This window comes from Pyrgilauda ruficollis, unplaced genomic scaffold (genome assembly GCF_017590135.1).
Source record: "Pyrgilauda ruficollis isolate IOZ18807 unplaced genomic scaffold, ASM1759013v1 scaffold14, whole genome shotgun sequence".
Classification (NCBI taxonomy): domain Eukaryota; kingdom Metazoa; phylum Chordata; class Aves; order Passeriformes; family Passeridae; genus Pyrgilauda; species Pyrgilauda ruficollis.
In genome coordinates, this window is record NW_024512543.1 from 9813995 (window position 1) to 9829653 (window position 15659).

At 43.0% G+C, this 15659-nt stretch overlaps 1 protein-coding gene across 6 annotated transcripts in view; it reads left to right on the forward strand.

The window, feature by feature from the left end:
- NR1H3 (nuclear receptor subfamily 1 group H member 3) overlaps nucleotides 1-14718 on the forward strand; it is a 30833-nt gene extending 16115 nt beyond the window's left edge. For all 6 annotated transcript variants that reach the window (XM_041459714.1, XM_041459713.1, XM_041459712.1 and 3 more), the window contains exons 2-9: nucleotides 1703-1946; nucleotides 4710-4976; nucleotides 8667-8875; nucleotides 9117-9296; nucleotides 9751-9850; nucleotides 11351-11464; nucleotides 12285-12379; nucleotides 12781-14718. In XM_041459714.1, the coding sequence (XP_041315648.1) occupies nucleotides 1829-1946; nucleotides 4710-4976; nucleotides 8667-8875; nucleotides 9117-9296; nucleotides 9751-9850; nucleotides 11351-11464; nucleotides 12285-12379; nucleotides 12781-12927 (1230 nt within the window). In that variant the 5' untranslated portion in view covers nucleotides 1703-1828 and the 3' untranslated portion in view covers nucleotides 12928-14718. The remainder of the gene's footprint in view (nucleotides 1-1702; nucleotides 1947-4709; nucleotides 4977-8666; nucleotides 8876-9116; nucleotides 9297-9750; nucleotides 9851-11350; nucleotides 11465-12284; nucleotides 12380-12780) is intronic.
- Nucleotides 14719-15659: the final 941 nt, after the last annotated feature.

A 15659-nucleotide genomic window follows, 5' to 3' on the forward strand; every position in this document is an offset into this window, starting at 1 on the left:
ATCTGTGTCAGCATCAGTGAGGAGCTTACATAGGACTAGGAATACAAATTGCGTTTGGATTTATTGCAATAAAGTTCCCATCTCCATCTGATGCTCTGTGCTGCTTCCACAAGGTTTTCAGATTCTGCAAGATTTCCTGGGAAGACTTTTTAAAAGAAGTTGAATGTGGTAGTCACATTGTTCTTTTGAGGACCATGAGTTTCTTCAAGTTGGTTGCTATCACACTGGTTAGGTTGTACTCTCCCATAGTAGGACTTCCTTCTGTCTGTACGTTTAGGTTTCATATTTGCTGTCACTGCTTTTATCCTAGATAGTCTGTTTCTTCAGCTCCCTTAGAGAAGGGAACTCTGAATTCCTGATGCAGTCTGAGGCTATGTTTACAGATGTCACGTGAATTAATGTGCCCTGTGGGTTTTAACACCTGCATCCACAGTGTAATTGGAGATGACAGGATCTCAGCAGGCCTGACAATGTGACTTGCTTTTATACTTGATGCCTGTTTCAGAGTTCTGGGAGGGGGTTCTTTTTTGGAAGCATTGCTTTGATCTTTGTTTTTGACATTCTGAGAAAAGTTGTGTGGTCTGGTCCAAATACCCAGAGGGAAGAAGGGACCTGGGACAGTGGTTTTCTGCCTCTTCATGGTGAGCACTACAGTGTGTGAGGCATGCCCCTGCTTGCCTGATGCTCTTGTGTCTGGACTGTTTCAGAGCTTTGTCACCTCCTGTCTTTCAGGGACTGACAGGCTTCCAATCCTGAACTCAATCAGTCAAACTGGTACAGGCCTTTCACGTAGTTGCTTTTTAAATCAGTTAATCTCTTTAGCTTGCATTGGTAAAGCACTGAGTTAAGATCAACTGACGTTCAATCAGCTTAGGGGTGTTTACATTAGCAATTTACATCAGTTTCACTGAATCTGTGCGATCAGCCGAGTAGGGTCCTTTCTATGCAGGTGGGGCTTTTCAGAAAAAGTGGTTGGATTTGCTTTCCAGTTTCAGGTTCTGTAGTGGAGTTAGGGCTGTGTAACGAAGATGCTTTTCAGTATGGTTTCTAGGTTCCACAAAAGGGTGGTGGTGAATCCGTTTGCTGAGAATGGCATCATGGCCATTTCCCATAGGAAGGATGCTGGCTTTCAGTTTCTTACTGTAGGCGAGGGGAGGATTTGTCATCCTTACCTTTGACGCATCATCAACCTTTGTCAGTCTTTGGCTACTGATACGAAGAGGGAAATTCAATATTTTGTAGTCTGCTAAATAATTGTATGAAAAATCTCTTCCCATTTTCTATATGCTCTGCAATACATGCACCAAAATTCAGGGCAGCTAGCAGCACTGATCTATTTGTTACTGGAAGCTTTAACAAAGGCCGCTTGTTATAATGTCAGGAATTTCCCTCTTACACACTTGGAGAGATCAGGGATGAAGTGCACTGGTAGTGTTGGCAGTAATGAAGACTTGTCTTGCTTTGATAAATCTGTTGGCAATGAAAGAATAGCTTTGCACCTGGATATGCTAGTCTTGTACCTTTTACCACAGTTAGTTAAAATATTGTGCTTTTAAGAGTAGAAACATTGATGAAACAAAGCTAATTATGGAAATGAAATCTTGAAGCTTGCTTGTGATACAGCTTGTAATAGATTTTGGAAGTTAATAGTCTCAATAGTTGAACTCTTGCCTCTTTTGCATCTGTTTGTTTTTTTCCACAGGTACTTCCTGACATTCAGTAGTAGAGAGAAACTAAGGACTTTGAAGATAGATGTCTGTGGCCCCTTGCTTGGCAGAAACAATGCTGCAGCGATGAGATTATAGTGAGCCCTTCCTGTGTGGCTTCCATGGGTCCCACTCAACTCAGCACACAGGATCATGGGAAGAGGGTGGCAAGTGTATTTGAAATGGAGGAGGAAGGGATTGCACTCTTCCCTGGCTCAGAGAACCCCCCTGAGCATGCAGGTATGCAAAAATTCTCACTAAATCTATACAAGGTAAAGGCTATCCATTCTTTCAGCTGTAAGCAGAATTGATACTTGGCAAAATTTTAGGACAAGTTCTGCTGTGCTTGAGACACTCAGAGATGATGTCTAAGAATACAGACAGTTATTGATAGCTGCAGACTGGGTTTATCTAAGTGATAAATGCATTGAATATTTTGCTTATTTGACCTTCTAGAGACTAGGTCCATGGCAGTAAGATAAAGTTTTTTTGGCCTTATCAAAAGGTGCTGAACAGTAAAGCTTTACTACAGGTGACAATCCAACAAGGGTAGGTGGTGCAAAGAAATTATAGGGTTTTGCAGGTTCGTGCAATGGGAAGACAGTAGGAGTTTCTCCATGTAATTCTTATGTTAACTGAGGATGAAGAGTATCAGACATAGAACTGAAATTCTGTAGTTAAAGCTGCTGCTTATAGCCACAATCCTACACTTTCAAACTCTAAGACAGTATAACATTTCTGGACAGTTAACATGAAAAAAAGGAACACATAAGTGCATAGGGTCATCATCTTAATGAAAATATGACAAATTATTGTGTTGTGTTTGCTCAGCAGTGAGGCAGTGGGCAGTCTTGGTATAAAATGAAGAGATAATCTGAACATTGAATGAGGACTCATCAGTAGAGTAGAAACAAAGAGAGTAGTTAAAAGGTGATGTGAGATTATCCAATAAAATGGGTCTGAGGACTTGAAAGAGTGATTGATAGATTGTTTCCTTATTAAAATGTAAGGAAAAAAGACACAAAATGTGGAAGATATTTATTAAATAAGGAATCTACTGAGGAAGGAGGACCCTAATGAGAGCTAAAGGTTCAGAGGTGACATTCATGCTTTCTTTATACGTCTTACATGATTTCTGTGTTATCTTTGACTACAGAAAATAACAATAATCATCTATGTAACTAAAATGCTTCCTGCTCAGAGATGGAAAATAATTTGCATAGATCAAAGAATAAGCCCATCTGTTTCAATAAAGCAGTTATAGAAAAGGTAATGAGAAATTTATGTAACGTCTTAAAGACAGCTAAGAAATCCAAAAGAGAGACAGATTTATCTGTGGAAATAATTGGAATACTCTGCTGTTTCTCAGAAGCATATGAACATCACTTGAGGCTTTAGCAAAGTTGTTACACTCGTTAGTCTGCCGCTACACGTGTTTATACTAAGTAATCTGAAATAACTGTAGGCATTGCATAATTTTTACTTAGTAGTGTGTGAAGAGAAATACAGTTGAACAAGAGAGGAGAATATCAGAAATTTAACCTTTTTGATGACATTTTCTTGCTGTCCAATCTGCAATGAGAAGTGCTGCCAAAATGAGTGACCTCCAGGCCTCTGTAAAGTCAGTGGGATTGAAAATCAACACCAAGATACTTATGGCTGAAAACTTGTATTGAGGAACACAAATAATAATGTCTGAGACTGACCTAAAACTGGTTACCATTTCAGGAACTTGAGCAGAATAGTAAATATAAACACAAGTAAGGATAGAAGTATTGGAAGAGTAAGTACAAAAATGAGACATGCAATGGTAGCCCTGATGCTGATCAAGAAATGCAGTAGCCTTTTTCTTCAAACTAAGCAGTAACTCCAGTGTAAAGGTTTTCCAGGCATATCTAAACATTATCTGGAGATTTATCAAGACATGCTGGTTGTAATCTTTATAACAGCTGCCATGAATCAATAATATCTGACACACAGAAAAATACCTGCACTATGAGCTGTGTAGAATATCGGATGTCAACACAGCTAGAATTAAATGGATGGAAAAGAGAGAGGGCTAATAGGGAGGGAATGCACATGTAATATTGGCAAGCATTTGACTGGAGTGCTTAAGGCAAGATGTGTTGAAGCAGACCAAAGATGTTTTCAAAATGCAGAGCCACTGATAAGATTAAATCTGTCAGAGTGATATAGGAAGAGTTGAGAGCTGCTGTACAGGACCATCTGAAATGTGAAGCAGTAGTGAAGGTCCCATGTTTGAGATACAGCAACAAGCTTTAGTAAAGGAACTGTTACTATGAGAGTGTTTAGGTTTTAGGAGGGGGGGGTGCTCTTCTTGAAGAGGAGATGCTGGCTTCAGGATTCCAAAGGCTCACAGAGCTTGTGAAGTGTACTGCTTGTGTGCCTATTGCAGCTAATGCCACAAGCTGCTGTCTTCTGTTTCAACAGTTTCCCCAAATGTTCAGTTACAGGGATTGTCTGCTCAGTCTGGTTTTTGTAGGGTCACAGTTTCAGCACTGGCTTTCTGTCACTACTGAATTGAGGAAACATTTTTCCTTATTCTTGTCCATATGTATGCCAGAAAATAGAAGTAAGAGAACTTGAGGTGAGTTCTGAAGAAATTTACTTTGTGCACCATCTTGGTTTTCAACCAAACTTTTTTGTAGATCTTTCTCACATTGGTAACGTAACTGTAATTGGAAAGTGCAGAACACTTGGCCTCAGCGTGTTTTGGCTCTTTCACTCTGTTTTTGAGAGGAACAAGTGTGAGGCTATATTTGTTTATATAGTTGAGGTGAAACCTTGTGGATTATGTCAGTAAGTTTGTTGCATAAGACTTGCTTGCCCAGAAGGGGTGTGTGGTTGGGAGATAGTGGGTTTGAGTGAGGATGTTGTTTGTCAGGAATGGGGCAGTCAGCTGCAAACATCACGCTTCCTTCATGTCTGTGAATTCTCTTTTCTTTTGTTTTTTTCTTTCCTCGCTACCATTCATTTTGGTAGAAAATCCCCCCTTGAAGCGGAAGAAGGGCCCAGCCCCTAAGATGCTGGGCAACGAAGTGTGCAGCGTGTGTGGGGACAAGGCCTCCGGCTTCCACTACAACGTGCTGAGCTGCGAAGGCTGCAAGGGCTTCTTCCGCCGCAGCGTCATCAAGGGCGCACAGTACGTCTGCAAGAACGGCGGCAAGTGCGAGATGGACATGTACATGCGCCGCAAGTGCCAGGAGTGCCGGCTGCGCAAGTGCCAGGAGGCCGGCATGCGGGAGCAGTGTGAGTGCGGGCACCGCGCACCGGGAGCTGGGATGGCAGGAGGGCTCTGGGGACCGTGGCTGTAAGGCAGGGGGCAGTGCGAGTGCTTGAAGCCATGCAGGCTGAATGTTGGAATGTGTGTGGGAAGTCACCGAAAGCTCAACAAGGATCACTTGGGGAGGTGAGGCTGTTAGTGGAACGTTAACACCCAGCCCTGCTTTATTCCTTGTAAGAACTCATGGAAAATACCAGCAGAGGAAAGACTCACATGTTCATCAGGGTGCTGTAAAGGGTGTCAAAGAACGTCAGGCTTGTGACCAGGACTGTAAGATGGGTCACCGTGCTCCTTGAACAACAGGCACTTTTCTTTGCTTCCTACTGTGAGCTTGCAAAAGAAGTCAAGGGCAGCACCACAGTACTGCAGCTGTGTTTGTGCATGAGCTGATCTCATTGCTCCTTTTAGTCATCTCTGCTATTTTTCTCACGCAAACCATAAGGCTGCTGTTTCTGAATATTCACCAGTATTTCTGCTTGCATGTCAGGAACAGCCCTCCTTGGCCAAGGCATCCAGGTTTCATCCCTTTGCTGGTCAAGACTGACTGAATGAATGCTCAGTTAAAGTTAGATCTGTGTGAAGTCTTTTTTTTTTTGACGTTCAGCACCCAGAACAGCTAGGAACAGCAGGTGTTTCAGAAACAAAAAACAGTTTTGCAAAAATTAAGTCCCAGTGAGCTAGGAGACATGCTGCTCAGTTTTTCAGCATGAAACACAGCACATCAGTATCTTTGTCTCACTGGTTTGTACCAGCATTACGTGTGCTGTCTTTACCACATTTCCCCATTCCCAAGAGCTACAAAACAGTTGTATTTGAAAAGCAATGCAGTAAGATCACCTGTTCACTTTGCTTCTCTTTTGTTGCAGGTAGATACAGAGAGCGTCAGTATGTTTCTGCATTTAGTCATTGTTTTGTGTTGAAGACAGCTCAGGAAAATTAGGTCAAATGGAATCTTGGTGTTATTATCAAGAACTTGGCAATACTTGTTGATGCTGTAATCCCCACTGCAAATTTGCCTTGTTAGTTTTGACATAAATGAAGGGCTTTTTCCTCCAGCTGTTTCACTTACAAGGTCATTCCAGAACTTCCTCCCTAGTAATTGCTGGAAACATTCTTCTAATTCCCAGACTGAAGTTATTCATGGCCAGTTTATTGTTCTTAAGCCAGTGTGAACCATGAGGTTAAATAATTCCTTCCTGACAAACCAAGTAAGTTAGATTGCTTTGAATTTAGCATGGTGTAGGAGCTTGCACATAGGCAGTTTTCAAGCCAAGTAGCATGTTACCAGATAAAAATTTTTTTGCGCATTGGAGTCCCAAGATGAGGGACTGTAATCACTTGGATCAATTACTTCCCTCCTTAAACTGACACTGTAAGTAGCATTCTCTAATCTTATAGATCCCCGTTATTTTGGTAATTGTATTGAATGCCCTTGCTGTTAGAATTGTATATTTTGTGCGTGGTGCATGTACTTGTGCACACATCCTCCCTGTTTGAAGTCAGGGATAAAGGTTACTCTCAGCTTGATTGTATTATGTTCTTTGTCTATCTTTCCGATCCCAAGAATGCTGTTTTACAGCAGCTCTCCAGTTCTTGTCTTTGTTTATTGTGATTCTGTTAAGAAGTGCAGTTATATACTTGTTCTGTTTTAGGCCTGCTTTTCTGTGTAGCAGCTATAGAATCATAGAATCATCAAGGTTGGAAGAGATCTTTTAAGGTCAAGTCCAAATGTCTACCCAGCAGTACCACTGTAACCCTTAAACCACTAAACCATATCACTGAGCACAGATCCAGGTGCCCTTTAAACACCTCCAGGGATGGTGACTCCATCACCTCCCAGGGCAACTTGTTCCCATGCATGCCCTAACATGGAAATTTCTTTTTTTTAGTACCTAATCTAAATCTCCTCTGTCTCAGTTTAAGGCCATTTCTTCTTGTCTTTTCACTGTGGCATGGCAGAAGAGACTAACCCCCCCACCTCATTACAACCTCCTTTGTTTTCTATGTTATCTATGCATAAAAAAAATTGGCCAGAGAATCTTTCAGCACTTTTAAAGTCTTATTTGTAAAGTCATGCTTTGTTTATTTATCTTTGTTCCTGAAGATACAGAGTGGTTTTTTTTTTCCAATCAGTTCGTTTTCTGCTTCCCTTCCCTCTAGAGTGTCAGTCACAGCACAGAGCCTGGTGCTGTCAGAGCCTTGCTGAGGCTGTGCTCAGTCCCACTGTCCTTGTCACCAACAAAGGTGTTAAACAGTGCTGGTCCCAGTACCCACCCCTGGGGAACAGCACTCGGCACTGGTCTCCACCTGGACATTGAGCCATGGGCCACAAACTCTTTGAATGTGACTATCCAACCAATCTTTTATCCTCCAAGTGATCCATCTGTCAAATCCATGCTATTCCAATTTAGAGGCAGCGATGCATCGCTCCTGAGTTTGGAGAAGGCGATCCTTGAATATTAACGAGCTTTCTTGGGCACCTCTTCCCTCTAGCACTTTATCTGATAGTACTCTACTGAGCAGATCCCTGAAGAGGCCAGAGTCTGCTCTCCTGAAGTCCAGGCCAGCCAACTTGCTGTGTACCCTCTCTCTATGATGCCAATATGATCACAGTCTTGCAGGTGTGTGCATGTCTCTAACTCCTCTTATTTATTCCCTATGCTGTGTGCGTTTGCATAGAGGCATTTAAGTTGGGCTCCCGGTGAACCTGACTTACTGGATGGAGTGGCAGGAATTCCACTGTTCTGCTCTTCAGGTGCTCTCCTGCTGACCTGCACACCCTCTTCAGGCTCTGAGCATGTCTTGCTGGCCCTGGCATCAAACTGAATTGGGAGAGGAAAGGGATGAATTAAGGTTCCTGTCCTTAGGCAGGAATTTTTTGTTTAAATCCCTCTTCACTTCTTGGCAAGCGTGTGAGAAAAGATGTGCTTCCCTTTCTCTGACAGAGGGATCCCATCAGCCCTCAGTAGAGCAGATGCCTTTGTGTTCTGTTCCTTAGAGTGTTACATCCAAATAACACCTCCCCTTTGACTTCACAACTGAAGGAGACTTGTAACCCTATTCCTGAAGGACCTGTGGTTGGTCCTCTGTACATTTATGCGAAGTTACTCTTCCATTATTCATCTTGGGGTGTGTTACTGCTCTAGAGTTTGCTGCAGATGGCCTGTATAGCAAATTATCCTTTCACTCTCAAACTCCACCCAGGACTGAGTCTGACCTTTGAAGAGGGTGAAATGACGTAAGCTGTTAAATTAACAATATTGAAAAAAGACCTAACAGTAGGATAATATGAAATAGGGTGGACACACTATGGCAAATGAAGGCAGCACCTGTTGTAACATAACACTTCAGGGAATTGCTTTATGGGGAAAGTCACTGCTGATTTTCTGAGTTCTGCAGGGCACCATGAGGGGAGCTTCTGCCTTTTGTGAACACTTTACATGACAGTATGATTAGAAGAAAGGCAATGAAACAACTTAAAGGAAGGAATAGAGGGAGAAACAAATAAGTATCACTGTCGGCTGTGTTGTGTACACTCTGCTGTGCCCGGTACAGGCAGCTCTGATCTCTGCCTCTCCATCCACAGCACATTACCGTGTGTTTAGTGTGGTTTCCATTGTGTTCCTATGACTGATCATGAGCTATTCCTGCTTTAGATGTTCTGTCTGAAGAACAGATTCGACTGAAGAAACTGAAGAAGCAGGAAGATGATCAGGCTCGGACAGTTGTGGTGCGTCCAAACCCTCCAAATCCGCCAAGCCCTTCCCACAAACTGACGCCGGAACAGCTGAGCATGATCAAAAAGCTCGTGGCCGCTCAGCAGCAGTGCAACCAGCGCTCCTTCACAGACAGGCTCAAAGTGACGGTAAAAGCTCTACCCGTGTACCCAAAATAAGAAAAAGTGAAGTTTGGGGAATTGCATTTTAGGTATAATATTTGGGAGAACGGAGTTACTTTAGGCATGGCATCTGTGGGATAAAGCTCTGTAAAGGATAGCAAAAGATGATGTTCTGAAGTTTTGTTTTCTTTCCTTGTTCTCTTAATCTTAACTTTCATCTTTGGCTTCATCTTCCACAAATATATGCTGTCTCTTCCCATTCCTACAGCCGTGGCCCCAGATTCCTGATCCAAATAACCGTGAAGCAAGGCAGCAGCGTTTTGCTCACTTCACAGAACTTGCAATTATCTCTGTGCAAGAGATCGTGGACTTTGCCAAGCAATTACCTGGCTTCCTGGAGCTCACCAGGGAAGATCAGATTGCTTTACTGAAGACATCTACCATAGAGGTGAGGGTTTGACTCCACTCCAGATCATAGTAGCAGAAGATGAAAGAATTTGGAGTTATCCCCTAGAGAACTAGTTCCATCCCTTTTCTGAGGATGGCAGACTTAGGGACCTCAGCTGTGGGACCATTACTGCAGTGCGAGGTTTTATTGGCAAGATGCCTGGTTATATACTGCAGTGCCTGGTTATACAGGAAGGGAATGAAGCAAGTGCCTTGGTAGTGGTAAGCAGGAATTTCCCGTTTCCCAGAAGGAAGACACCACAAAGGAGGGCAGCAGACTTTATCTTGGAATTTTTAAGCACTCTGAGAAACTGGAGTGGCTTTGTTTGGTGATTTTTTGTTTGTTTTTTTTTATTTCTAAAAGATGCTTCAACGGTCAGCAAAGTACTGTTAACTGTAAAGTTGTAAGATTTCTTCCTGCTTTCAAATCGAGTATATCTTATTGCTGTCCTCAGGTGATGTTGTTGGAGACGTCTCGGCGCTACAATCCAGAGATTGAGAGCATCACCTTTCTTAAGGACCTGAGCTATAATCGGGATGACTTCGCCAAAGCAGGTGGTGCATTAGACAGGTGTTTCTTCCTCCCCAGTGTCTTATGTTCTTACATATTTTGCTTTTTAATGTGGACAGCTGAAAGTTTGTGGTGGGAGGTTTAGAACAGGACCAAACCAATAGCCCCACAAACTATTTTTTTTTCCTTTTAATGTATGGTACCAGCTCATTTTATGTCTTTTTCTACATGCCAATTTGTTTGGGAAAGTCTGGACTCTTAAAGTGTGAAAATATTGCTGCAAGTGTCCACCTAGAACTAGCAGTTGCTGTGAAATGCCTTGCTTGTAGAAATGTGACATGGTGGTGGAGCTGTATCAGATCATACCAGTCCAAACCACAGTCTTCTCTCCTTTGCAAGTGTGTCACTTGCTAATCTGGTTGGATGCTTGGAGTGATGACATTACTATGATTACATTTTAGTTGGTACGAAGTTTGTGCACTGGGGATCCCCAGAGACCACTTTAGACACTAATATATGGTAACCTGTGATGTTGTGATCTCTGAAGTATTTTTCCAGCAGCTATGAGTGTTTGTTATTTCAGATGCATTAACAAGAAGTGTGTATCTTCAGCATTTCTGAAAACAAGACTTAAGCTGTGCTTCAGCTGATTTTTTTATTTTATTCCTTGATGAGCTATTTAACTTTTATACTTGAGTTGGCCTGTATATACAACTTTTCTTTATGACACTTCTCCTGATAGCCTTTTCTTCACGTTATTAGAAAGGCAAAAAGCAGGAATCCAGAAAGATTCCCTCCAGTTTGTTCTTCCTTCTCTGATGCATTTGTAATGCAGGAAATTAGAAACTTGGATGCTATTTTGGAGAAAAGGCCTGAAGTTTTCGGTGTGATTACATAGCACAAAGAGACAGATTTGACAGTGGTCTCTGTTATGGCAATAAATATCAGTGCATTTCTGTCTGACTGCATTTATCAAATGAGGTGATTGGAAGCCTAGGCCAGGCTCTGCCTCAGGTCTCCCAGTTCTTTGAGCTGAAGGAAATGGCATAGTTCAGAGTTCTTGGAACTGCGTATTTTCAGCTCATACATATTTTATATGAACCTGAAGAATGGAATTAAAGCTTTCTTTGAAATCATGAAGGCTACTGGTGTGAAGGAGGTGATGCTGTGAGAGTGGACAGTATAAATGTTGTGCTTGTGACCTTTTGATGTTTTGATGGACTTGTGTGATAGCAGATGTTGTATTCCTTTAGCTGTTGCTCAGTAATGTGCTTTGGGGCATTTACGGCTTTAGGAAAACCCAGAAATAGTGTCATTTTACAGATGGAACTTGACTCCTCAGCCACTGTTGTTGGTGCTCACCAGTAGTGGATGTAAAGGGAGGATTCATTAGGGCATAATGTAATGGTTTTTCCCTGCCTGTCTCTCCTCCCCACTCTCTGGTGTATAGCAGTGGATTTCTGGCAACCTTTTCCTTGAAAGGGAGGGGGAGAGAGGGGAGACAATTGTTACTGCCTCACCTTGTTCTCTTCTGTTTGTTGCAGGTCTGCAGTTTGAGTTCATTAACCCCATCTTTGAGTTCTCAAAGGGAATGAATGAGCTACAGCTTAATGATGCTGAATATGCACTTTTAATTGCCATCAATATTTTCTCTGCAGGTAAAAAGCCAGGAACATCTGAAGAGCTGCAGTAGTGAGTCAGAGGGCAAAGGAAGTAGAGTGAAAGGATGTTACAAGCAGAAAAGGAGTAATAGAGCGTGTATAGAGTCCAGTGATAAAGGGAGCATATTATTCATTATATTCTTAATTTTCTAGTGCCACTTCCAGAGGAAATTGAATTCCTTAATACTGGAAAAATGTGCAGAAAAGCCAGCCAATATTTATCTTCCTCATTTAGAAGTTGCTATTTTACTGCCCCCTTAATGTCCTTGGCAGCTCTCTGGTGTGATGCAGGTCCCACAGCATGAGTGACATCTAGTGGGCAAGCAAGCATACTCTGGACAAGAGGCAGTATTGCTCCGGGCCAGGACAGGGCTTTGCCAAGAAACCACCTCTACTCTTCTGTCTTGTGACCTGATTAATGACTGTTTTTCTTTGTTCCTGTTTCCTAACTGGCTCAACTACTGGAGAGACTTTCCCATTTGCTCTCGAATAGGTGGCTTCACATTTTTTTCTGGGACAGGAACATGAGGCCAAACAGCACTGTGTAAATGTGTTTGGTCTCTCCACCTCTATAGGAGTCGGATTGGACTCCCCATGTGCAGTGGACATCACTGAGAAAGAACAGTTATAAGCAACTGCCACAGCTACCACAGTTTCCTGGAAATGTCTCCCAGCTGTGCTGGGTGAATGTGAGATGAAGTTTTGGGAAGACACCATAGGAGGAAGCAGGGTTAGACAGAGATGTTAAATCCAGTGAAGCTGCCTGTGGCAATCTGCTTGCGTCTAATCTGCTTACTTCTAACCTGATTTTTGGCAGACCGACCGAATGTGCAGGACCAGTCCCTGGTGGAGAGGCTGCAGCACACCTATGTGGAAGCGCTTCATTCTTACATTTGCATCAACAGACCAAATGTAAGTGCCTGACCAGAGCATCTCCAGGGATGATGTAAGCAGATTTTGTATTTATGCAGGCAGAGTTCCTGCAGTATTGTCTCTAACAGGTCTCTTGCTGCCAGTACTGTCAGGCTTGTCCCTTCTGGGCTCTTTGATAGCAGCTGTAAATGCAGGGTTTGTGAGCTCTCACTATCTGCTGTTCTGTATCACGTTCCATAGTTTAGCCAGCATGGGAAGTCTGGAGTTTTGGGACATGATGTACTACTTGTGTTCTTTCATACTGCATCCTCCTGGAGAATGATGGGTCTAGAGGAAGTAAGGACTGTGATTACAGTGTAATGTAATAAGTTGTGGTAATTTTTTTTTTTTTAACTAAGTTTTAGGTGAATTTACTAACAGCTGTCTGTTTGGCCCTGCAGGACCGTTTGATGTTTCCACGGATGTTAATGAAGCTGGTCAGTCTTCGGACACTGAGCAGTGTCCACTCTGAACAGGTGTTTGCCCTTCGGCTGCAGGATAAGAAACTCCCGCCCCTGCTCTCAGAAATCTGGGATGTGCATGAGTGACTGCATGCTCCCAGGGCGCTGACATGCTGACATAATGCCATCTCCCAGCCTTTGCTAACGAGAAGCCAGCTTCCCCTCTCCAAAGCACTGAACCCTGGGCTGGGCATGCAGGGAGTAATGAGCCTGGGGTTTCAGTGTTGTCATGAGACTATGCAGGAGGCAGCTGGGCTAGATCAGATGGAGGGGTTGGTGTCGATGTAGTGCCCGTACCCCAAAGGAATAACGTGAAACATTCAAAAACGGTAGAAATGAAGATCTTTCCCCCTGCCCCTCAACTCCTTTTTCTTCAGAGTCTTTCTCTTCTCTAAGCATATGCTGAGGGTTTGCCCCATTGATCCTCTTCTTGCTGATTATGAAAATGAATTTGCAGGAATTTGCCAAAAGCTCTCAGTTGAGAGTAACCCAGCTCAAAAGGCTTCTGCAGGGTCCCCAGTGTACCTGGATCTGAGGAGCTCAGGGAAGTCAGTGTGGATGTTCTAGGGGTTTCACTGGGTTTCCTATAAATAAAATCTATTGAATGTGCTGCCCTTTACAATGATTCCAAGAGAAGTAGCTTTTATTTCTTTATTATGAGACTACATCTCTAGAGCTGCCCTTTATTCTGGTCCTCCTTTGGAAAAAGGATTCCTGTAATGTGTAGTGCCCTTTGTCTAACAAGGAGGTCCTCTGGGTAGGGAACATTGTGTATCAAAAAGATGTCAGGCATAAAGTAGTGGATTTTTTTTAATGTAATGCATCACGGTTTTATCTCATGGTGGTTCTCAGCTCACTTTACCTTTGATTTGCTAACTGCTGGACAACTTCAACACAAATCAGGGCATAGATTTTATCTTTAGGGGTGGAATAGAAGAAAGATAGGTGGGTAGGCCTGGTACCTAGGTAAGGTGGGTGTGGTGGAAGGATCTCAAAAACTTCCAAGAATCTGGAGCATGTGGTACGTGTTCCAAGGTGGGTGTGAAGATGTATTGACCAAGGAGAGAGGACACACTGCATTTAGTGAAATATGTGGGCATTGCATAAGCTGTGGGCTGTACGACTCTCAGATCACAGGCTGCAGGAATATTGGGTGTAATCAGATCCACTTGCATCGTCTTCCTTTTGCCAAAGTCTTTCCAAGGTACTTGCTCAAGGTTTCAGTGGTGATCACGGGATATGGAGGTCCCTCCTGTATGAGGAGTGCCAACTCCTTCAGAAGGACACTTGGGTCTTGTATCCTTTCTTCACTTTGGGCATTGTGAGATCCACACTGGATTTATGGCCCAAGTTTTAAGTATCCACATCCACAAGTATTCTAGGATTTACAGCAATATTTTGTCTGACAGAAGAGAAATATACTGTTATAAAACATGTTCCTTATTTTTAAAGAAAAAACATCTTATGGCTGATCTCAGAGATGTAACCTTAAGTATCCTGGTAGCTTGGTCTCATGAGTCTTCTCTGTCATAGGGGTCTATGTTTGCTTGCCCGGTGAGCATCCCAAGAGCATAGGTTCACATGGCTCGGGGTTTTTTTGTCTGTCTGTTTTTTGGTTCGTTTGTTGTTTTTTTTGGCTGTGTATCTGAGCGCTATGCCCGTGGTGAGGGTATTGTGTCCATTTTGCACTTGAGGTTGGTCCCCTGCCACTGGCCTTCACTCTGCACCTTTGTAAAGCACTTGTAACAATCTGTAAAATAATCTGTTGTTTTTTATAACTCATTGCAATTGCAAAAATTCTTGTTTAAATCTGTATTTTTAACTAATCTGTTTGAGAAATGTTAATGTTTATATAAAAGAATAAAGCCTAATACAGGATTTTGACATTCTCTGATGTGCTGTCATGAGACTGGAGGAGGGTAGAATAAGTTCTTGCTGTAACAAGCTCAAAGCTGATAAGAAATTATGAGTATATGTGTTGGGGGAGAAGCAAGAAGTGGCGAGAAAGAAATAGCAGTGCAACCCCAGGCAGTTTCTTTTGGCTTTTGGTATAAGATTTGTAGCTCAGCATGTGCCTTGCTGTGTGCCAGAGCTGGCAAATAGGTGAAGTGGAGTTAGTGTGTATCATGAAGACCATGCATTATGCATACACATCTCACCTTGATTTGTACAGCTGCACTCAGAATGTAACCCTTTTATTGTGCGTGCTCCTCTCCATTTCCTGCGTTTTGTGGCTCACCAAAATTGAAAGAGGAGTCCAGTGTACCCCAGCTGTCAAGTGGATTTCAGTAGGGCCTTACCTGACCCTGGTATGCTGCTCATTTTGGATGTACCCATAGGTGAAACACCAGGAGGAGCTGAACGTGTGCATTACCTCAGAGGGAGCGGCGGGATGGGGAAAGCAGAGAGCTGTCCAGCATTAGCTGCTTCTGAAGTGCTTGATAATGCCCTGCCCCGGTGGGAAAGGAAAGCAGTGATCAGTTCAGCAAGGTTCCACATCACAGGCTGTTCTGCTGAAGCCTCTGCATTACTCTGGAGTATCAAATTCAAATTGGAATCTGCTGAACCAGAGGAAGAAGGAATAGCAGTAGGCTTACAGGAGACTGGAACAGGGTAGGAGAGGGGGAGTAATGAGAAGAGCTCAAGAGCTCATCAGTGCTGGGTGGATTAGAGGGTGGCTGGGCCCTGCTGTCATCGAAAGAGCTGCAGCTTAACTTCCAGCTTTATATTCTTTGGGCTGCATCTCCTTAATTGGACGAGAAAAACTGCATGGGGATGCGAGGCATTCTCAAGGTATAACCTATAACATTGCTGTGGAT